At 41.4% G+C, this 24,363-nt stretch overlaps 1 protein-coding gene across 10 annotated transcripts in view; it reads left to right on the top strand.

The window, feature by feature from the left end:
- Positions 1-24,363, top strand: part of Gmeb1 (glucocorticoid modulatory element binding protein 1) — a 37,848-nt gene extending 13,485 nt beyond the window's left edge. For 9 of the 10 annotated variants that reach the window (XM_063235905.1, XM_013154158.3, XM_063235910.1 and 6 more), the window contains 7 exons: positions 896-1,020; positions 2,730-2,833; positions 6,759-6,916; positions 9,836-9,967; positions 10,943-11,080; positions 12,894-13,016; positions 20,840-24,363. In XM_063235905.1, coding sequence (XP_063091975.1) covers positions 896-1,020; positions 2,730-2,833; positions 6,759-6,916; positions 9,836-9,967; positions 10,943-11,080; positions 12,894-13,016; positions 20,840-21,543 — 1,484 coding nt within the window. In that variant the 3' untranslated portion in view covers positions 21,544-24,363. The remainder of the gene's footprint in view (positions 1-895; positions 1,021-2,729; positions 2,834-6,758; positions 6,917-9,835; positions 9,968-10,942; positions 11,081-12,893; positions 13,017-20,839) is intronic. The other variant, XM_063235912.1, reaches the window with a different exon arrangement.

Here is a 24,363-nt window from a genome sequence, read left to right on the forward strand (position 1 = left end):
CACAACCACCGGGTTGCAAGGCAGGTGCTTATGCCACTGAGCTAAATCCCTAGCCCCTAAAGATTTTTTTATCATAAATATGCCACAAAGAGATAGTTCTTACCTAGAATGCATGAGACCCTGGGTTTGATCCTTAGTATCAAAAATTTAAAAAGTAAAAAATAAAAACGGAAACCCACAAAGAAATTGGAGCCAAAAAAAAAAAAAAAAAAAAGCCCGGGGCTGGGATTTAGCTCAGTGGCATAAGCGCCTGCCTTGCAAGCAGGCGGTCATGAGTGCGATCCCGGGTACCGATAAAAAAAAAAAAAGAAAGAAAAAAGAAATTGGAGCCTTGGGTTTGAGCCCTGTGCTCAGGGCAGTTGTCCTTCAGGACTGATGATGTGTTGACTCCTGCGGGGAGAAACTCTGAAATGCACAAACCTGAGTCCTACTTTGTCACTTCTTAGCTGCATGTCCATGGGAAAATCATGGGAAAATCGCTTATCTTTCTGAGGCTCATACACTTCTGTATAAAGCACAGGAAACAATTACTGCCTCACAAGATTATTCTAAGAATTAATCAATACTAAACAATGTGTGTAAAAGTGGATAATGTGGGCTTTAGTACATAGTGAAAGATAGTGAAAGCTTGCTAAGGGCGAGTTGTTCTGCCAAACTTCTTCCACAGGGTCCTAAACAACAACAGCAAGAGCAACTGATTAGGTGCCTGGGATTTAGCTCAGCGGCCCAAGTGCTTGCCTGATAAGCACGAGCTCATGAGTTTGGTCCCTGGTACCAAAAAAAAAAAAAAAAAAAAAAAGACAGAGAGTGATGGAGAAACCAGAGAATTAGAAATTTGCAATTTGAGCTTTGGGGAAAACTTGTCTGATAAAGTAACTTTTTTTCCTATTTTCAGATGCAAGCACTATAGAAGCAAATGAGGACATGGAAATTGCTTACCCCATAACTTGTGGGGAGAGCAAAGCCATCCTCCTCTGGAAGAAGTTTGTATGTCCAGGAATAAATGTGAAGTGTGTCAAGGTAACTGTCTCCTTGCTGAGGCCTCTCTTGGGGCTCTTTGATTTCAAAGGTGTCATTGCATTGCCTTCCCACTCTCTTCTACTAAATTTTTTAATATATATATAATGTGAGAAATTGAGCTCAGCTAAGGAAAACTTTTGTAGCCCCAGATCAATGTTTTAAATTTATACTAATATTCTGCTGTGTTACTCATAGTAGGATAAAAAAAAAAAACCAACATTTTAAAATGAGGTTGACCTGGATTTAACTCCCTCTAGCATAGCAATCCTACAAGAGCAGAGAATTTGTCTTTTTATTTACCAATATAAACTCTGCACATAGAATATTGCTTCTTAGCCAAGCGTGGTGGCTCACACCTATAATCCCAGCACTCACAAGGCTGAGGCAGGAGAATCATTGTGAGTTTGAGACCAACCTGGGCCACAAAGTGAGCTCAAGGCCAGCCTGAACTGCATAGTGAGACCCTGTCTCAAAAAAACAAAAAACAAACAAAAAAAACCCCATTGCTTCTTTTTCTTCTTCTTCTTTTTTTTTCTGGTATGTATGTGTTGAGAATTGACTCAGAACCTTGTATCTGCTAAGTATGTACTTGGTCACTGGGCTATATCCATAGCCTGAATGGTGCTGGGTTTTTCATAATGATCAATAAATATTTGTTCATTAAATGAATTATTGGAATCCCATCTCTATCACTAACTGAGTGACCCTTAACAAAATTATTTAATGTTCAAATAGAGTCATGTTCAAATAGAGTCATTTGTATAAACATATATACATGCATATATACACATTGGCATGAATTGGGATAGGATTTATTCAAAATTATTGATAAAAATAAGTAATCTTCACGAGTGAATAATGTAGAAATAGATGTTTATTCTGTCTCCACTGGTGGTCACAGCTGTGCTGCATAATGACGTCACCCTAGATTAATAATTATAGGTTTTTTGGGCTTTGAACTTATGTTGGTTTCTTCTGTACTTGTTCTTCCTGTCATCCTGAATTGTATACTTAGGGCTGAATAGATTACTTTAGCTTACTTGATCAGCCTTTTTGTTTTGTTTTAAGACAAGATCTCCTATATAGTTCAGGCTAGCCTTGAACTCATGAAGATCCTCCTGTCTCAGATTGAGTGCTAGGAATACAGTATATGCCGCCTGGCCCAGCTATTTGATCAGCTTTTGCAATGCTAGCCCCAACCGCCTAATTGAGGGTGTGAGTGGACTCTAGATAATGATCAATGCCATCTCTGAGCTTCTGTAGGCCGGAGGCTCATTGTGTTCTATAGCTGTGTGCCAGGAGAGGGCACTGTACCCATAGAAGGATCATTATTGACACAGGGAAGCCATATCAAAAGTATGGTTTTGGTCTGGGGGTTTGGCTCAGCACTGTAAGTGCCTGCCTGGCAAGTGTGAGGTCGTGAGTTTGATCCTCAGCACCAAAAAAAAGAAGAATTAGATTTTGTGTCAGGAATGGTGGCACACACCCTATAATCCCAGCATTTGGAGGCTGAGGCCAGGGGGTCCCCATGAATTCATGGCTAGCATGAACTACATAGTAAGACCCTATCTCAAAAGATAAAACAACAAAAATTACAGTTTTGTTTGAGTATTTTTTGCACATGACAAGTGAAGTTATCATTTCATTCTTTTTTTCTTGACCTGACCAAGTTGGCATTGCACTACTTTGGATTTTTCTTTTTACTTTAGTTTAATGATCAGCTGATCAGCCCTAAGCATTTTGTTCATCTGGCTGGCAAGTCCACCCTGAAGGACTGGAAGAGAGCCATTCGTTTGGGTGGAATCATGCTCAGGTAAGCATTACAGGCAAGCATATGCCTCTCAATAAACTTGGGACATTTAATCATGGAAATCCAGTCTTTTCTCTTTGACATATGTGTGAAGGGTTGGCTTGTGCATTCCATACTTGCTTGCTTGCTTTTTTTCTTTCTTTACTTTTTTTTTTTTGAGACAGGGTCTTGCTTTGTAGTACAGGTGGCCTTGAACTCACTGTGTGGTCCAGGCTGACCTCAAATTCATGGCAATCCTCATGATTCAGCCTCCCGAGTGGTGTGGGGATGACAAGTGTGCATCATTACACCTGGCTTTTTTTTTTCTTTTTCTTTTTTTTTTTTTTTAGTTAAGAGTCCCTCAAAATGGCCTTGAACTCAAAATGATCCTTCTGCCTCTGTCTCCCAAGTACTGGGATTATGGGAATGTGTCATGCAGGCTCCATGCATTATTTGACCTTCATCAACTTGTTCTTTCTTTTCAGCTTACTCTTAATCTTTCTTTTTGTGTATTTTGTTTCCCCCGTGCAAACCTAAGACTTTGTACATATGAGGCAGGTACTCTATCATTGAGCTGCATTCCTAGCCCTCAGTTTATCTTCAAATTGTTGGGAGAGAGGGGCCAAGAATATAACTCAGCAGCACAGCACCTGCCTGGCAAACACAAGGTCCTGAGTTCGATTCCTGATACAAAAAAAAAATCAGGAGAGACAGAAGATTAAGTTGATCTAGGGCAAATTTTTCTGATCTCAAGATGTGGGGTAGGATTCAGTCTTGGGTAGAGAAGCTCAGAATAGATGACAGTCCTGCTGAAGATGGCCAGCCAGGGACAGGAATTGTAGGCTGCCTGACCAGCCTGAGAATCTGGTCAACTAGAAGGGTGCAGTTGGGGAGTAACAGTTCCATGCAGCAAATGAGTTCTTGCCACCTCAGAGACAAACATCAGAATGTGGACTATCCCCACCCTCGGCTCCTTTTGTTAACAAGTTTGCCAATATAGTTTTTCCCTCCTTGAAAGTTAGTATTAGTTGATATTCCTTGAACACTCACCTACTGATAGAAAATTTTTAAATGTTTTCAAAAATTACAAGTATCTTTTTGTCTCTCCCTTTCTTGTTTTTTTTTTTTTTTTTTTTTTTTTTGGTACTGGGAATTAAATTCAGGACCACATGCTTGCCAGTCAGGCGCTGTGCCACTGAACTATATCTCCAGCCCCTTTGTCCTTTAAAATCTTTGTAAAATTATCTATCCTGAGGTAAATCTATAATGCTTGTAGAGGTTCAAGCATAAAAAATTCAGTTCAACATTGTTTACTATCATCAAAATTATAGTCTGCTTTAATGTAGTGAAGGGACTTCTAAAAGTAAATTATGATTTGTCAGCCGGGCGTGGTGGTTCACGCCTGTAATCCCAGCACTTGGGAGGCTGAGGTGGGAGATCGATTTGAGTTCGAGACCAGCCTGGGCTACAAAGTGAGCTCAAGGCCAGCCTGAACTGCATAGCGAGACCCTGTCTCAAAAAAGACAAAAAAAAAAAAAAAAGGTTTATCTAAATATATATGACCATAGTAAAGAAAAAAATATGAATCCTAGGGTTATTTTATAATCCTTAAAATATTTCTGAGGAGTTTTTACATGGAAAAACACTTATGATGTAATGGGAATAAAAATAAAATTGATGAGGTAGATGTGGTGGTGCACACATGTTATCCCACTAGTCAGGAAGCTGAGGCAGGAGGGCTATGAGTTTGAGGCAAATCTGGGCAATGAGTTAAGTTTCAAGGCTGGCCTGGGCCAAATAGTGAGATTATGTCTCTAGAGGAACAACAACAAATGGACCAAAGCAGACTGGAGATACAGCTCAGTGGCATAGCACTCACCTCGCATGTGTGAGGCCCTGGGTTCAATCTCTAGTTCTGAGGCGGAAAAAAAAATTGACTAAGCACTGTGATTTTAGCTATGTTAAAACAGACACACAGAAAAAACTTTTTTTTCCCTCTGAGGGTTTCACTAGTGCAGACTAACCTTGAACCTTATGTAGCTAAGGTTGGCTTTGAACTCACAGCAGTCCTCCTGTCTCAGTCTCCTGAATGCTGCGATTACACGTGTGTGCTACCACACCCAGTCAGAAAATAAAATTTAATGCCAAAACATTGTGGGAAATTTTTAAAGGACAGTTATTTTCTTGGTTTGTTTGTTTGATTATTTGTTTATTTTTTAAAGACAAGGTCTCACTGCTGACCCTGAACTCACTGTGTAGCCCAGGCTGGCCTCAGATTCTCAAGTAAGCTCCTGCCTCAGCTTAAGTGCTGGCACTACAAGCATGTGTCACCACTCCCAGTTTAAATTTTTATTTGGAGACTAAGACTCACTAAGTTATCCAGGCTGGGCTCATATAGCAATCTTTCTGCCTCAGCTTCCAAAACTCTGGAATTACAAGTGTGAGCCACCACACCCAGCTATAGTTTTCTATATTTTCTACAGAAAATGTTAAATCTCTTCTTCACATGCAATTTTGTTGTCAGAGATACATAATTTTTTATTTAAATACAGAATGAAACCAAAAATGAATAGAAGAAAATAATAAAGATCAGAAAACATAATCCCTTATCAAACTGTCAACTATCATTTTTCATAAAGATTAACATTTTGATTCTTGCATTTCTGTATAAATAAAAAAGACTCAGAATAGTCTAAACAACTTTGATGAAGGAACAAAAGTAGAGCTCCAACCCTCCCCAATCCCACAATTTATCACAGTTACATCAGTCATGATAAAATGGCATTAATATCAAGATACATAATTTAAAAAATGCATTCCAGTGCTGGGCGTGGTGGCACATGCCTATAATCCCAGTATTTGGAAGGCTGAGAAAGGTGGATTATTGCAAGTATGTAGACCAGCCTGGGCTACATAGTGAGACCCTGTCTCAAAAAACCAAAAGCCAAAAGAAAAAAAAAAAAAGAAATCTAGCAAAAGCCAAATGACATTGTAACACAGTTTACTGTAATTAAAATACTGTCTTTTTTAGGGGCTGAGGATTTAGCTTAGTGGCTAAGCACTTACTTAGCAAGCATATGGTTGTGAATTCAATCCCCAGTACCAAAAAAAAAAAAAAAAAAACACTGTCTTTTTTTTCTTTTTTTGTGTGCAGAGGATTGAACTCACAACTTCACACTTGCCAGGTGGGCATTATGCCAAAGAGCTATATCCCAGCCCATACCTGATTCTTTGTCCATGGCCTATGATAACAGTGTTTGTCTTGTGGATACAATTGTAAGGATATTTTCTAGAGAAGGTTTAGTATAACTAACATTGTTCTCTATTTCTTTTTTTCTTGTTTTTGGTACCGGGGATCGAACTCGTGACCTTGTGCTTGCCAGGCAGAGCTAAATCGCTGGCCCTAACCTACCTATTTTTAAAGCTGTTTTTCTACATTTGGGAATCAGGATTCCATTATTTACAACAATTTGTGCACGTGAACACATTTTTTTCCCTTTATCTTATTACAATAAAGACCTTTTATTCTTTGTCCTATTCCTTTGTCATTAGATGGAAAGAATGCATAATTTTTATCTTTTTACTTTAATACATCTCAGTTCCTCTCTTCGCTATATTGAACTCCTGCCTTAGCCTCCTGAGTGCTGGGATCACAGGGCATGGGCCACCACACCCAGAATCCTGTAACGTTCTTAGTGTCTACCTGAAGACCAGGGGTAATAGCAAGTGGAAGGAGTACTTGCAATCAGTAAGCTCAGAAGAAAAGGGAAGTACTGATGAATGCAGGCAGGACCAATGAAAAGCTGGTAGTCCCACTCAGAAGTTCTGCAGCCTAATGACTTCTGATACCCTTAGATTTCACCAATCCTAGAGTAGCCTCTTCGATGTGGTCCCAGTTCTGTCTTGAGGAAGTACAGGCTGATTCAGTACTTTTTGTCTTCCTTTACAGGAAAATGATGGACTCTGGACAGATTGACTTTTACCAGCATGACAAAGTGTGCTCCAATACCTGCCGAAGCACCAAATTTGATCTTCTGATTAGCAGTGCGCGAGCTCCAGTGCCGGGACAGCAAACAAGTGTGGTGCAGACACCCACTTCGGCCGATGGTAGGGGGTAGGAAACCACCTGAAAACCCGCTGTGCTTCTCAGCAGCACTTGCCCTCATTTCTCGCTGCTGTTTCTTAATTTCACTTCTTATGAGCATTGATGTGCCTTGGAAGGTATGATAATTTTGGGTGCAAGTCTGTGTTTCGGAAACAGATTCCCCCCACCTTCTTCTTAAGTAATTCTTTTTGGACAGATCTTCTTCCTTGTGTTTTGTGAAGTTGTTTTGTATGGTTTTGTTGCCTTTTTTGTGGTGCTGAGGATGGAACCCAGGGCCCCTCTACACTGAGAGACATCCCTGGCTCCTTCTTTTTTTTTTTTTTTTTTTTTTTTTTTTTGAGACAGGGTCTTGCTATGCAGTTCAGGCTGGCCTTGAGTTCACTTTATAGTCCAGGCTGGTCTGGAACTTGAGGTGATCCTCCTGCCTCAGCATCCAGAGTGCTGGGATTACTGGCGTGCACCACCATTCCTGACTCTTGTTGTTTTGTTTTTTTTTTTGACAATACATGGTAAACATTAAAAGATACTCCATATTTATAATGCATATGCGGTGATCTCACTTGCATGCCATTTCACATATCAAGGCTGAAATTAGACTGTTTTAAAAATCCTTTGCTCAGACCAGGGATATAGCTCAGTGGCACAGCACCTGCCTGGCGAGCATGAGATCACGAGTTTGATTCCTCGTACCAAAAAAAAAAAAAAAAAAAATCCTTTGCTCTGTAGTGGTCTAGCAAGGAAGGTGTAGTAAATAGACTGACAACTGATTTTCAGCTGCTGAAGTGTGTTGTGTCAGAGCCCATGCACCATGGACTGGCCTGGACTATGGAGATGCCACTGTCAGGATTAGGGAACTCTGCCTGAGTGGTTCCTGATGCCCCTGAGGCTTCATGACAGATAACCAGGATGGGCACCCACTTAATTTCAGGCTTGTTGAGCTGGAGCCGAGGGCTCTTCCTCATCATCATCCAGGAAGGATGTAACTATGTGAGAAATTGTACTAAAAGATTCAGAGCTGAAGCCATAGCACACGTGGATAAAGTGCATCATGGTGGCCCATACCTGCATTCCCAGCACTAGGAGCCCAAGGCAGGAAGATTGCCAGTTCAAGGATAGCCTGGAACACATACTGAGAGACTGTTTCCAGCAAAAAAAGGTGCATCAAATACTGCTGTTAAATTTAAAATATACTGCCGGGTGTGGTGGCTCACACCTGTAATCCCAGCACTCGGGAGGCTGAGGCAGGAGGATCCTTGTGAGTTCAAGACCAGCCTGGGCTACAAAGTGAGCTCAAGGCCAGCCTGAACTGCATAGTGAGATCCCATCTCAAAAAAGACAAAAAAGGGGCTGGGGATTTAGTTCAGCAGCATAAGTTCCTGCCTAGCAAGTACGAGGTTCGTGAGTTCAATTCCCGTTACCACCAAAAAAAAAAAAAAAAATTAAAATATACCCAACAGAGAGTCACATGAATGCTTAAGGAGCTAAAAGGTTAGGGAATTACTGTGCTTAAACAACAACCTTTCACTTAGTGACTTAGCAAGCCTTTCTCAAAATAAAAATGGGCTAGGAGGGGCTGGAGGTTTAGCTCAGCGGCATAAGCGCCTGCCTTGCAAGCAGGCAGTCGTGAGTTCAATCCCTGGTACTGATAAAAAAGAAAAAGACCAAAAAAAAAAAAAAAGGGCTAGGAATGTGGGGATTCACTGCCTAGTCATCCCCTCTCACATACACACAACTTTTCTTTTGGCCAGTCCTAATATTTTCTGAGTAACCAGAGTGAATACATGCTAAATCTCTTGTAACCTAACTCCTGTTCAGGAAGTATAAAATTTCTAACAGTTTGGATTCTTGATTCTTTGACTTGAACAGTAAAAAATGCTTTAAAATAAGTCACTTCATTTTTCTTTGGCCAAAACTGCTTTACTTGATTATTAATTATTATAATTGGTATTATTCCTTTGTTCGATTTTTTTCTTTTTTTTGTCGGTACCGGGATCGAACTCACAACTGCCTGCTTGCAAGGCAGGCGCTTAAGTGCATAGAGTCTACATTGTCTGTATTGCTGTCTGGATCAGTTTGATTTTTCCCAATCTTTTTGTTTTAAATCTTCATAGACAATCAATAGTAAAGATGTTGCTTTGTTCTTTTTCTCTGTGAATCTGTTATTTATGGATCTCTTACCTGACTTTTTTGGTCTCCATTTCTTGCTTTCTCTTTGGTGGCTGATAAATAAGACATAGCAGCATTGGGGCATTTAGCTCAGCGGCATAAGCACCTGCCTTGCAAGCAGGCAGTTGTGAGTTCGATCCCTGGTACCGATAAAAAGACAAAAGACCAAAAAAAAAGAAAAAAAAAATATGACATAGCAGCATCATACATTTTAGGTACGTAGTGTTGAACGTGCATGGAGCAGGGCTCCTGGCAAAACACCCTGCCCCTGCATTACTTCCTGTCCTCCTAGCCCTTGGGGAACCTGAATGGGCAGCCCTGCAACCATGCCTATCTTTGGGCTCTTTCAAAAGCATCTGGTCAGGAAGTAGATTGCCATGTTGTGTTATCTTTCCTTTTCTAGCCTAAAAACAAAAGCATTTTCTTTTCTAAGGCAAGTTTTATTGTTTTGTTTTGTTTTGGTACCCAGGATCAAACTCACAACCTCACATTTGTCTGGGAGGCACTTATGCCACTGAGCCAAATCCCTGGCCCTCTCGTTTTGTTTTGTTTCTTTGTTGGTTTTTTTTTTTTTTTTTTAAAGAAAATCTAATATTTGCCTCCCTATTCCCATGACTCTAGTTTTAAAAATAGAGATCCGCAGGCAAGAGGTGAGTGTGTTAGAATAACAAGGCCTCGGGATGGGTGTGAGGTAGAGGATGATGACCCCTCTCTCATCAAATTCACTGGCTCTTCATCGGATGGGCTCCCCTTAGGTGGCATCACACAGATCGCCATCTCCGAAGAGAGCATGGAGGAGGCGGGGCTGGAGTGGAACTCTGCTCTCACTGCTGCCGTCACCATGGCCACCGAGGAGGGTGTGAAGAAAGACTCTGAGGAAATTTCAGGTACCTTTCTCTGCCGCCCAGCTCTCTGGCAGATTTTTTCTGACCCTCATCATCATTATGATCATAGAAAAAGAAGAGCTGTTAATTACTTTTGCTGATTTTTCTCATTGCATATGAATACTAACTATAGCTACAAATGTTTTATTTTAATCCACATAACCACCCTAAGTCACATTTTACACAGGAAGAAACAGGGGTTCAGAAAGGCTCTCCAGCTGCCCAAGCCTGGTCATACCACCACCAAGTGTCAGAACTGAATTCAGCTGTGTAACTCTCTGGTCCATGCTTTTTGTCCTATCAAACTGCTGCTGACTTGGGCACATTTCTTAGCTAAACTAGGCTTCAGGGTGTTAGAAGGGAAAACTAGGTAGCAAGTGGTATACAGGCTGATAATTAATGATACACTTAAAGGAGACCAGAAGAGGTTCAAATTACCCTCCACTTATTAATTATTCTAATAAACATTTATCATTACCTATTTTTTAGTTAGCTGTGTTGCTAGAAGCTAGGTACATTACTACTACCTGCAGGGAGCTTATGGCCCTATTTATCCAAATAGTGTTTTTCTTAAGTATAGGACTAGGGTGAGTATATCTTAATATTTATTTGACTATCTTTATTATCTTTTATAATAAATATTATATAATTCAAATTAAATTTTAATTTAATCAAATAATATTTAATGCTTATTTAAGATCTAACTTAATATTATTAGTGGGGAGCATGTTGATTTTTATAGCAGAGCCATTACAAATTGAGGGCATGACAAATTGAGTGATCATCCCAAGCCCCTGAAGGTCTGAAAAAGTCATTTCATTAGTACCATTTTAGGGAGGTAGATGGTGTCCTCAAAGTTGCTTTCCTTTGCCCAGAAATAACCTAACAAGGAATATTTTTGAATACTTTTGATTTAACATTATAGAGGTATCTTGTTAGCATCCTTTGCTCACCTCTGTCTTATTCTTCTTGTGCCAGAAGACACTTTGATGTTCTGGAAAGGAATAGCTGATGTAGGGCTGATGGAGGAGGTTGTCTGCAACATCCAGAAGGAAATAGAGGAGCTGCTCAGGGGAGTTCAGCAGCGGCTTCTCCAGGCTCCCTTCCAGGTGACAGGTATGTGTGCTGATCCTAAACACAGTGTGCATTTATTGAGAACTCGTAAAGGTGGCGGGTCTTGTTAGCCTCACAACAATACTGATATACAGATGTTATTATCTATTTAGTACAGAAAAGAAAATTGAGGCTCTTAAAAGTTAAGACACCTGTTCCCTATTCATAAGTGCATCATTCCATTTTGTTTTGTTTTTGAGAAAGGGTCTCACTTTGTAATTCAGGCTGGCCTTGAACAAATAGAAGGCAGTTCTCCTGCCTCAGCTTCCCAAGTGCTGAAATGATAGGTGAGTATCACCACACCCAACCATGTTTTTGGTTTGGTTTGGTTCAGTTCAATCCGTCCGGGAACTCACTGTGTAGCCCAGGCTGACCTCAAACTTGCAGTGATCCTCCTGTCCCAGCCTCCTCAGTGCTGGGATCACAGGCGTGTGTCACCATACCCAGCTCTGCCTGGGTAATTTAGCAAGACCCTGTCCAAAAAATAAAAAGTGATGAAGGAGTAGTTCAGTGTGAAGTCTTTGGGTTCAATTGCCAATAGTGCAGAAAGTAAAAAAGAGAGGAAAAAGAAAAAAAAAAAATCACTCAAGTTGCTATGTAGAGGACTGACTATAGTTCAAGCATGAAAACAGAAAGACCCATTGGAAAATTTAAAAAGATTAGTCCAAGCAAGAAATGCTGTGGGAGCCACGTGTGGTAGTGCATGCCTGTAATTCCAGCACTCTGCCTGTAATCCCAGCACTTGGGAGGGTGAAGCAGGAGGATTTCTGCAAGTTCATTGCCAACCTGGGCTACAAAGTGAGTTCAAGGCCCACCTAAACTTCATAGTAAGACACTGTCTAGGGGCTAGAGATTTAGCTCAATGGCAAAAGCCTAGTAAGCACAAGGTCATGAGTTCAATCCCTGGTACCAAAAAAAAAAAAGACACACAGGATAATTCATAGATTTTTTTTACCTGAATTATGAGTGGTAATACCATATATTTATTATTTTCCCTTCTGTTTTAGAGTTCTGGGGATTAAACAGACCTGATATATGTGATGATGATGCCATTTATTGAGATGAAAACTACCAGGGAAGAAACAGGCTGAGAGAGTATATTATAGGTGGATTTCTTTTTTTAAACATTTCTTTGAGACAAGGTCTTACTATGTAGTTCAGGCTGGTCCTGAACTCATTATATAACCTGACCCTCCCTCAAATTTGCAGTCGTCCTCCTGCCTTAGCCTATCAAGTACTGGGTTGACAGGTATGAACAACCACACTTGGCTTTGAGACAGTATTTTTTTTTTTTTTAAATGCAGGGCGGGACTGGGGATTTAGCTTAGCAGTGTAAGTGCCTGCCTTGCAAGCAGGCAGTTGTGAGTTCGATCCCTGGTACCGATAAAAAGGAAAAAGACAAAAAAAAAAAAAAAAAAAAGAAAAAAGAAAAGAAAATGCAGGGCATGGTGGTGCACACCTGTAATCTTGGCACTCTGGAAAACTGATCTGGGGAATCACTGGGAGTTTGAGGCCAGCCTGGGCTGTGTAGTGAGTTTAAGACTAACCAGGAAGGCATACTGAAACCCTGTTGCAAAACAAACAAACGAACAAAAAAGACTGGATTGTATCTTATTCATGTGTATGCACATGCATGTGTGCATGTGTATGTGCGTGCACACGCGCGCGCACACACACACACACACACACACACACAGAGTAGCAATAAGGAGAGTCCTATAATTTCTGGGTCAATTGATATTTGTAAGTGGCTTAATAGGGAGCTAGTAGGACATTACTGTTTGAATTTTACAGGCATGTATTTTGTTTTAAATAGATGCAGCTGTCCTCAACAATGTAGCACATACATTTGGCCTAATGGACACCGTCAAGAAGGTTTTGGACAACAGAAGGAACCAAGTAGAGCAGGGAGAAGAGCAGTTTCTCTATACTCTGACAGGTGTGTAACTTACCTCTCTTCTTAGCAGATAGCATGCTCGGGCTGGGGATTTAGCTCAGCGGCATAAGCGCCTGCCTTGCAAGCAGGCAGTCATGAGTTGAATCCCTGGTACCGATAAAAACGGAAAAGACAAAAAAAAAAAAAAAAACAGCATGCTCATTTCCATGAGTCTTTCCATTTTCTGGTTGACTTCGGTTGGGACTTTTTCAAAATTCCCATTTTGAAAGGAAAACAGCCCCAGGTGAGATGGAGTGGTGGGAGGCAAAGGAGGCACAAAAAAAGAGAGCAGTGATGAGCCTCCTTTGTCTCTTTTGGGAGTTTAAGATGTCTGTTGTATTGCTCCATTAGTCCAGCTGTGTTGGTGGTGGAAGACATAATCTAGTAACTGTATAACATTATTGATACTGGTTCTTTTGATACATATAAATTTTGTATCTTCTTAGTTATTTGTGGTTATCAAAAATTATGAAGAATTAGCCAGGTATGGTGGTGCACACCTGTAATCCCTGCACTTGGGAGGCTGAGGCAGTAGGAATGCTGCAAGTTTGAGGCCACCCTGGGCTACATAGTGAGTTTCAGGCCAGCCTGAACTACTTAGCAACACGTATCTCAAAAAGCCAAAAACATCCAGGTATGGTAACCCATGTGTGTAATCCCAACACTTGGGAGGCTGAGGTAGGAGAGTCACTGTGAGTGTGATTTCTAGGCTAGCCTGGGCTACAAAGTGAGCCCAAGGCCAGCCTGAACTACTTACTAAGACTCTGTCTCAAAAAGACCCCCCCCCCAAAAAAAAATTGATGAAAGGACAGTTTATGTTGTTTTAAACTTATCTTTTGCGGAGGGGTAACCAGGGATCAAACTCAGGGCTTCTTGCTTGCCAGGCAGGTGCTGCCACTAAGCTTATACTGTGACTTTTAAACTTTTCTTTCTTTCTTTCTTTCTTTCTTTCTTTCTTTCTTTCTTTCTTTCTTTCTTTTTGTCTTTTGAGACGAGTCTCTCTATGCAGTTCAGGCTGGTCTTGAGCTCACTTTGTAGCCCAGGCTGATCTTGAACTTGAAACCATCCTCCTGCCTCAGCCTCCCGAGTGTTGGGATTACAGGCGTGAGCCACCACGCCTGACTTAAATTTATTTTTACATTCAGTTTATATTTTAAACTCAGTTTACTGAGTTTGCTCAGTGCCCTGAGAGCACTAAGAGGGGTACTCTCCCTGTGGATCCTATGGAGGTGCCAAGGAGAAATGGTTTACCTAAGGCCATATCACACTTGGCAGAGAAACTTTTTTATATTTATTTGTTTTGTTTGTCTTTTTCATTTTAATCAGTACCAGGGATCTAACTCTCTACTGCCTGCTTGCAAGGCAGGCGCTTATGCCGCTGAGCTAAATCCCCAGCCCCATTTATTTGTTTTTTTGAGGCAGGGTTTTGATATGCAATTCAGGCTTACCCTGAACTCATTATGTAGTTGAGACTGGCCTTGAACTCCTGGAGATTCTCTTCCCTCAGCCTCTCAAGTACTGGTTGTTTTTTCTTTTTTGTGTTTATTTGTTTGTTTGTTTTGACATAGAGTTTGGCTGTGTAGTCTAATTTGGCCTTGAATTTGCAGTGTAGCCCAGGCTGGCCTTGAATTCACTGTGATCCTCCTGCTTTGTCCTCCTGAGTGCTGGGATTATAGCCATGTACCACCACACCACACTGGCAGAGAAACTCTGAGTATTTGTCTAATGCTTTCTCTAACATTAGAACTTTAAACCACCAGTAGAGTGGTTTTTATTAGAAACGTAGGCTTCTAGTGGTTCCTTGTTGAATATCTTTCTCTGTCTACCTTCCTCCCCTTTTTCTTCCTGCCTGTCCTTCTTTCCTTTCTTTCTTGCACTGATCATTAAGCCCAGGGTCTTCATGCTGAACTGTATCGCCAGCCATTTAGTTTAGTATTTGAGATAACATCTTGCTGAGTTTCCCAGGATGGGCTCAAACTTCTGATCCAACTTCCTCAACCTCCAAGAGTATTGGAATTATAGGTATGCACCACCACAGCCAGCTTTAGTCTTTCTATTTTATTTTATTTTGTATTATTTATTTATTTTGTCTTTTTGAGACAGGGTCTCGGTATGCAGTTCAGGCTGGCCTCGGGCTCATTTTTGTAGCCCAGGCTTGTCTTGAACTTGCAATGATCCTCCCGCCTCAGACTCCCAAGTGCTGGGATTGTAGGCATGTGCCACCATGCCCGGCTCCATATTTTATTTTACTTTATTTTTATTTATTTATTTTGAGATGGGGGTCTCCCTGTGTTACTCTGGCTGGCTTTGAACTCCTGGCCTCAACTTTTTCTCTTGCCTCTACCCCCTGAGTAATTGGGCCTATATGTGTGTGCCACTACATAAACTTATATTTTTAGTTTTAATTATAATATACATGAGTCAGGCTGGGGATTTAGCTCAGTGGCATAAGCACCTGCTTGCAAGTGCGAGGTTGTGAGTTTGATCCCCAGTACTCCCCCCCACCCAAAATATATATATAGTATGAACACCCTGCCTGCAGGTAAATGTCTCTAGTCCCAACATTTTGGGAAGCTGAGGCAGGAAGATTGCAAATTCAAGGCAACTTCATGACTTAGTGAGACCTTGTCCCAAAATAAGCATAAAGAAGGCCTGAGGATATAAGTCTGTATAGAGACCCTTGGTTCAATCCCCAGTACTGAGAAAAAAAATTATTATGTACTATGAACTTTTGTCTTCTGCCTTTTCACCATGTAATATTAATATTTTCCAAAGTTATTCTATAGTACTTGAGCTTTTTTTTTTTTTTTTTTTTTTTTTTTTTGGTATTGAAGATTAAACTCATGACATCGTGCTTGCCAAGGAGGTGCTTGTGCCACTGAGCTAAACTCCTGGCCCCCTGAACATTTTTTTAGAGATGATGTTTAAATTTTCATTCATAGTCTTTTTTGTTTGGCAAAGTTGTTTGGCTGTAACTTTTTTTTGTTCTAAACTACTTCTTAAGTCTAAACTTGAGGCTCAATGGTACTAGTAATTAATTAATTTTTGAGACAGGGTCTCACTGGCAAATTTCCTGCCTCAGCCTCCCAAGTGCTGGGATTACAGTCTTACATCTCTTTTTTTGTGTGTGTGTGGTTTTTTTTTTTTTTTTTTTTTTTTTTTTTTTTGGTACCAGGGATGGAACTCACAATTGTTCGCTTGCAAGGCAGGCACTTACGCCACTGAGGTAAATCCCCAGCACCATCACTCCCAAATGTGGCACCAGTAATTTTTTATTTTTTATTTTGAGACAAGGTCTTGTTAAATCAATGAGTTGCCCAGAGGTTTGGACTCAAAACTTGTGATCCTCCTACCTTAGCTTATAATCCTCAAAACTTATAACTTGTAAGTTATAAGACTTATAAGACTTATAACTTATAAGTTATAAGACTCAAAACTTATAATCCTCACAGAGTGCTAGGATTATAGGCATGTGCTCTGCCTCAAGTGCACATTTCTTCCTTTAAGATGGAAAAAATTTCAATTCTCCCCTCTATTCAAGAGGCAGAGGCAGGAAGATCACAAGTTCAGGGCCAGCCTGGGCAATTTAGCAAGATACTGTCTGAAAATAATGCGAGCAGGGGATATAGTTCAGTGTATGGAGACCCTGGGTTCAATCCCCCATTCCGCCAAACCAGACCAAACACAATTCACAGTATTGTAAATAATACAAATAAACAGTCAGATGGAAGAGCTATATAGGGCAAGGTTAAAAGAGAAACAGCATGGTGCTCTGATATACTTTCTGGATGTACAGTTTCCTAGAATCTCCATGAGTTCAACATCTGGAAACTCTTGGAATTCTCCCCTTTCGGGTTTTTATGGAGGCTTTATTATGCAGGCATGACTAGTCACCTCATTGGCCACTGGAGATCAACTCACTCCACCTTCAGCCCCTTCCCTATCCCAGAAGTGGGGGCATGGAGCTAACAGGCTGACTGTCTAATCGTGTTTTGGTCTCTGTGATGACCCACCCAAACCCCAAAGGGCTCCCAGTTGCCAGTCATCTCATTAGTGTACAAGAGACTCTCGACACTCTAGAGCTTCCAAGGGTTTTAGTAACTGTGCCAGGTACCATCTGCATGTACACGTGCATGAATGGCATACATGTAGAGCTTATAGTTGTTTTTTGTTTTGGGGGTGTGGTTTGAAGATCTAGGGTTTGAAACCAGGTTCTGTGTGCTTGCTAGACAAGCACTGTTCCCATGAGTTACCCCTCCAATCTGTATGTATTTCTTATTTTAATGCAAAATCACACATCAGGAGCACAGTGCTCTTCCAGAGCTCTATCAGATTATTTCCTGGGTGCTTAGCAGATACTAAGCAATGGAGAAGTTGCAATATAGAGCCTGGCTCACCAGTAGTCACCAAAGGTGAATTGGACATTTGAGAAAGGAATAGTGGTAGGCATGCCAAGAACAGCAACTAAATTGGCCAGCAGAAGACTTTTGTCTTGCACCAAGCACTGTAATCTTAAGTAAGTCACTTTTCCTCTCTGGCTCCCTGCTAAAGTAACTTCAGTAAGACCTTGCTTCTACAATTCTTTTTTTTTTTTTTGTCTTTTTCCTTTTTATCGGTACTAGGGATCGAACTCATGACTGTCTGCTTGCAAGGCAGGTGCTTATGCCGCTGAGCTAAATCCCCAGCCCCCTCTTCTACAATTCTTAATGACTTCCTTGGCAACTTTCTAGGCAAGTGCTCTGCTGTTGATATGTACGCCCAGCTCTCTGTAACTTTCTGTAGAAGACTCTGGACTAATGGGAGAGTATGACAGTGTAGGCCACCAGCAAAGGAGTTTTGCATCAAATGCAATAAGGTCATCCTGTGAAAGACAGCACTGTTTTTCCCCTGTGGTCCTTATAGTTTCTTTGCAGCTCCAGGACAGTAGCAAACAAATTGTGCACATGGTCTTCGCTTGCCTCTCTCCCCTCTCCTTCTTTCCCTTTCTCTCTCTCTCTCTTTTTTTTTTTTTTTTTTTTTTTTTTTTTTTAATTTTTGGTACCGGGGATTGAATTCATGACCTTGCACCTGCCATGCAGGTGCGTATGCCGCTGAGCTGTATTCCCGGCCCCCCTTTCTCTTTTCTGTTCCTTTCCTACCCCTCTCCTTCTTTCTCTCTATCCTTCTTTCCCTCTCTTCTCTCTCTCTGTCTCTGTCTCTGTATCTCTGTCTGTCTGTCTCTCTCTCTTCTTTCACATGTGTGGTATTTGGGATTGGACCCAGGCCTCTTCATTTTGCCCAGGTTGGAGTCGAACTTCTGATCCCTCTTGCCTCAGCCTCCCAGAGTGCATAGATTATAGGCATGAACCACCATACCCAGTGTTTTTTGGTTTGTTGGTTTGTTTGTTTGTTTTTTCTTGCTTTTTGGTTTTTTTCAGACCAGGTATCTATGTAGATCAGAGTAGCTTCAAACTTATTATGTAGCCTCTTGAATGATAGGATTCCAGGCATGTGTCCTCCTGCATAGTGTTTTGTTTTGTTTGAGGCAGGGTCTTCCTATGTAGCTCAGACTTGAGCTTATTATGTACCCTCAGGTTAGCTTCAATTTAGGATCCTCCTGCCTCAAACCTTCTGAATGCATATCCTTATTTTATCTGTAGACCCAGGCAGGGGTTTTCAAGCTATAAGACCAACTGGATAGCTTAGCATAGTGGTACATGACTGTAATCCCAGCACATGGGAGGCTGAGGCAGGAGGATCACTGCAAGTTAAAGACCAGCCTGAACTACAAAATGAGCTCAAGGCCAAACTGAACTGCATAGCAAGACTCTGTCTCCAAAAAGAAAAAAAAAAAAAAACAGGCATGGTGGCTATGCCTGTAATCCCAGCACTCGGGAGGCAGAGGCAGGAGGTTTGTTGTGAGTTTGAGACCAGCCTAGGCTACAAAGTGAGCTCAAGGCCTGCATAGACAGACCCTGAGGAAGAGGGAGAGGGAGAGGGAGAGGGAAAGGGAGAGAGAGAGGGAGGGAGGGAGGGAGAGAGAGAGAGAGAGAGAGAGAGAGAGAGAGAGAGAGACCAAATGGATGATCTCAGAGAAGTAGTGAACAAAATAATGATTACTAGCACTGAGGATAATGCCTAGTGGTAAAATACTTGAGGTTCTGTGTTCAGTGCCCAACAACACACACACACACACACACACACACACACACACACACACACACACCCACCCTTGCCACCAGAGGGAACAGAGAAAGGAGAATGGAGAGAGGGTGATTAGTAGGTACAAGGGTGCATAAAAGGAATACATTCAAATGTTCTATAGTAGGGTAGAGTAACTGTGGTTGACAACAGTTAATTGAAATGTCAAAATAACAAGTAGAGAAGATTTTGAATGCTCCTAACACAAAGAAGTACTATTTGTATTTGTATGTGCCAATTATCTGATGTAATCACTACCCACTGTATACATGCATTGAAATAGCATACTAACAACCATGTAAATATGATGTATCATTGTGGATATACTAAGTGTAAAAGTCTCGGACTCAACCCCCAGTAACCCACCCCCCCTAACTATTAATACACACATAAACACGTACAGGCTGGAGATGTAGGTCAGTGATAGGGTAGGTACTTAGCATGCTTGAGGCCCTGGGTTTTAACCTAGGGCTAAATTTGGGAAAATGAAAAATGAGAAAAGTCCAATTGGAGGCTTCTTTGGTTTGCATTTTGCAGATAGGTGACAAAATGCCAGAGAGCTTCTAGAGTTGAATAAAGTAGACTCTTAGTTTAAAAAAGATTCTGAACTAACTGTTGCCTTGCCATTAATTATACAATGAAATATAATTAGTGGAGGATATTTTTATTTATTTTTTTCAGTCTTGAATATCTGAAAATTCATTTTACAGAGGTTTGAATTGATCTAGCTGTTTATATTTTTTCCGGCATTGTCTTCCTTGCTTTTTTTTTGCACTTTAGATTGTGTTGGTACATTTGAGATATATGTAACGATCACATAAATAGAGAATTTGTACCTGTGCATGATTTAACTTATTTTCCCCATTCCCCCACCCTCCCTTCAACCTCTCGTCCCCTCCCTATTTACAAAGCTTTATTTCCATGTTTTCTTTTTTATCTTTTTCTTTCTTTCTTTTTTTTTTTTTTTAATTTCTCCCTTTTTTTTTTCTCCCCTCCCTTCTCTCTTAATTGGAGGGGATTTTTAAAATTATCTAGTCAGGGGGCTGGGGATTTAGCTCAGTGTCATAAGCACCTGCCTTATAAGTGTGCAGTTGTGAGTTCAATCCCTGGTACCCATAAAAAAGTAAATAAATAAATAAAATTTTAAAGAATTTTCCAATCTAATCATTGTCTGTCTGTCTGTCTGTCTGTCTCTCTCTCTCTCTCTCTTTGATTTTTTTTTGGTGGTACCAGGGATCGAACTTTTGACCTCGCATTTGTCAGGCATAGTCTAGTCATTTTCAAAACAATGGAGTTTGGTGTGGTAGTGCATACCTGTAATCCCAGCACTCTGGGAGACTGAGACAAAAAGATTGCAAGTCAAGCCCAGCCTTTTTTTTTTTTTTTTTTTTTTTAATAAAAAATAAAAAGCAATTGGGGAAAAAAAAAAAAGCAATTGGGAATGTGGCTCAGTGTGAATATGAAGATCCTGGATTTCATCTCCAGTACCAAAAGAAAGAAAGACAGATAATGGAGTGACTTGCCTGACACTGTGTAGTAGGTAAAGTAGGGCAAGACATGTCAGCTGATTCCCCACTCAATATGCCCAAGATTATACTTCCCTCTACATAGTCTTGTTTTTGTTTTTGTTTTTGTTTTCCCTCTAGACTTGGAACGCCAGCTGGAAGAGCAAAAGAAGCAAGCCCAGGATCATAGGCTAAAATCCCAGACAGTTCAAAATGTGGTACTGATGCCTGTGAGCACTCCAAAACCTCCAAAAAGGCCCCGGCTCCAGCGGCCAGCCTCCACCACTGTCCTGAGCCCGTCTCCTCCCGTCCAGCAGCAGCCTCAGTTCACAGTCATCTCACCCATCACCATCACCCCTGTGGGTCAGTCTTTTTCCATGGGCAATATTCCAGTGGCCACACTCAGCCAGGGCTCCAGCCCTGTGACTGTCCACACACTGCCTTCTGGCCCTCAGCTCTTCCGCTACGCCACAGTGGTCTCCTCGGCCAAAAGTAGCTCACCAGACACAGTGACCATCCACCCATCATCTAGCCTGGCACTGCTAAGCTCCACCACCATGCAGGATGGCAGTACCCTGGGCAACATGGCTACCATGGTAAGCCCTGTGGAGCTTGTGGCCATGGAGTCTGGCCTGACCTCAGCAATCCAGGCCGTGGAAAGCACCTCAGAGGATGGGCAGACCATCATTGAAATTGACCCAGCCCCAGACCCTGAGGCTGAAGACACTGAGAGCAAAGCAGTCATCTTGGAGACAGAGCTGAGGACTGAGGAGAAAGTTGTGGCTGAGATGGAAGAACATCAGCATCAAGTCCACAATGTGGAGATTGTAGTCTTAGAGGACTGACTAGGATCTTGGGGCCAGGAGAAATGTTTTGGTTTGGAATTTTAATTATTTGTTTATTTTTATCATTGTCCCATTCATTTCCACATAGGATCCTTTTTTACAAAAACAAAAATCTCATTGTCATAACTGAAAATGTTGGGTTCCTCCCATCCTGTCATTGAAAAATGGACAAAACAAGCTACCCTTCCAGAAGTTGAGAGTTCACTCAATGTCCTCACCATCTTATTCTAAGAAAGTTGTTTCTTTTAGAGGAGGCATCAAAGGAACCAGGACCCTTTTCAGACTAGTCTATCTGTGTACACTTGGTCTTATGCTTGTAAAGATGCATGGACCAAACTCTGGAACGCAGATATGATGCTGGAAGGCAACCCAGTGTTATGTTTTTGTATCCTTAAAGGCTCTGAAACAAACGGAAGTTGAACTCTGCTTGGAGGGGAAGGTAGCTCGCTGGCAGCAGCTTAAAAAGGGAACTGGTTTGGCAAAGATGAGGCAAGGCTCTTACTTGTCTTATTGAAATGTAACTGGTGCCCTTGAGATCTCTGAGGGTTCCTACCAGAGGTGCCATGTTGCTGGCAAACAGAAGGGTACATCTCCACAGAACAAGTGGCAGCGGTGGCCTGTGGTTTTGCAGAAATGGCAATCAAGGAAGGCCACAGCAGGGGCTGGGGATTTAGCTCAGCGGCATAAGCACCTGCCTTGCAAGCAGGTGGTCGTTAGTTCGATCCCCGGTACTGATAAAAAGAAAAAAAGGAAAAAAAAAAAAAGAAAGAAAGAAAAGGAAGGCCACAGCCCAGGCATGCTTTGGGGTTCAAAGTGAGAGCTCACCTTGCTCCCCACGTTGTCAAAGCACTTACCCTCCCAACCTGGGATCAGTCCATTCTTTTGCATACAGTGTGATATGGTGTAAATTGCTCTGGTCCTTGAACTGTGGCTGTCATGGGGCTGGGGCTCCAAAGCCATTATTGTTATTGCATGACTCCAGGAGCAGGGGAGTTCCTCATCCAGACCAGCTGCCATATTCAGTAGGGCTTGTTTTGTTTTGGGTTTTTTTGGCTTTGGAACCAAAAACAGCCACTCATTTTGGTGCTTCCTCTTGTTCTTCCCTCCATCCCTCAACTCTTAATGGCATCTGTCCCTGAGTCCCACACTCTTAAGCTTTTTGGCTGATTTGGAGAAGTGACAGGTGCCTGCCTGCCTTTGTCCCCTTTTAGACTCATTTATACCACAGATGTTTCTGTTAAGAGATTGAGCTCTTACAAAGCCTTCCGCTTGGCAGGGAAGACTGGTAAACACCCCCAGCCTTTCCTGAGGCACAAACTCGCTGTCTCCTTGGTGAGCCAGACTCTGGGAAAGAAACATTGTGATATTATGCTCTAGAATATGCACCAGGAACATCAATAATAATGTCTTTGGGGGGTATTTTGTTTTGTTGTTTTTGTTTTTCTTTTTCTCTGTAAAATGTTTGTATATTTGGAGCTGGGCCATTTTCCATACTGTGATTCCTTCTCTTTGACCCTCTTCAGTATTTGGGGCAAGAGTGGACCCTGGTTTTTATTTCTTTGATTGCATTGTTTACTGCACTAGGAAAAATATAGGGAACCTGCAGACAACTTAAAGGAAAAATAGGTCAAAAAGGAAAGCACATACCTTAGGAATGGGAGGATTTTTTTTTTTTCTATTAAAAGCAAATTTTGACCTGTAGTTTGCTTTTTTTTTTTTTTTCTTTTGGTTTTAGTTTGTTTCCTTCAAAGAAGGCACCTACTTGAAGCCATGTTTCTTCCCACAGATGTTGGGAAACCCATCAAGCGTCTGAAAACTGCATCCTGCCATCTTTCAGAGAAGCCTTCTTACTTGGGAGGGTCTCTTAAAAGCTATAAAAGTAAAATTTATGCACCCCATTTAGTAGCAAGTTTCTGCTTTAAAATTGGGGTTTTCTTTTTCTTTTTAAAATATTTTATAGAACTCAGCACTCAGTTTAGAACACACCTTTTGGCCCTTTATGTATCTGTAAGACAGAAGTAGCTTTTGTTTCCTGCTTGTTTAGTTTTTCTTTTGGTACATAAACAAAAACAAAAGTTTTGGCTAAGACTGACACTACCACCTCAACCTAAAAGGAACATCTCATTCCTATGGTGGTCTTTAGGGGTGCTCTTCTCTTTCTTAGAGATGAGACCCAATTCAGGATAGCAGAGGTGCCTGGGGAATATCAGCAAGCTAGCTCGGGTTTCTTTTTTTCCTTCATCAGAACTGTTGGTAGTGTTTTATGGAAGTTGGAGCACCTCACTTCCAAACTGAAGAGATCTTAAGAGAGAGCCTGGGGGGCTGGGGATGTAGCTCAGCGGGGCAGTGCCTGCCTGACAAGTGCAAGGTCTTGAGTTTGATTCCCAGTACCACCACCTCCTTCTAAAAAGACAGAGCCTGTTTACTTTAGCTCTGAAAGTTCCAGCAGGTGAAATAATGAGTTTGTTGTTTTCCTGGTCTTCCAGTAGCCAGTCACTACTATCTGCTATGGTACCTGTTCTTGGTCGTCAGTTCCTTCACAGCCCCAATCTGAATGGTTTTAGATGGGGTGAAACATATGCAAGCCACTGATGTATGCACAAGCAGTTGCAATGGATCACTTCTCAGGCTGACTTGACAATAGCTACCTTTCTATTCATTCATTAAATAAACATTTCTAAGTATCATCTACGTGCCAGGCTTTGTGCTAGGCACTGGCTGTGCAGAGATAAAGACACGGTCCCTGCACTCAAGGAGTTCCTGCCAGACCTCTGGAGTCCAGAACTGTGTTCTAATATAGTTGGTTTCTTTTGTAATCAA

Source organism: Cavia porcellus, unplaced genomic scaffold (genome assembly GCF_034190915.1).
Source record: "Cavia porcellus strain 051 isolate PalLab524CR breed Dunkin Hartley unplaced genomic scaffold, mCavPor4.1 scaffold_25, whole genome shotgun sequence".
Classification (NCBI taxonomy): Eukaryota; Metazoa; Chordata; class Mammalia; order Rodentia; family Caviidae; genus Cavia; species Cavia porcellus.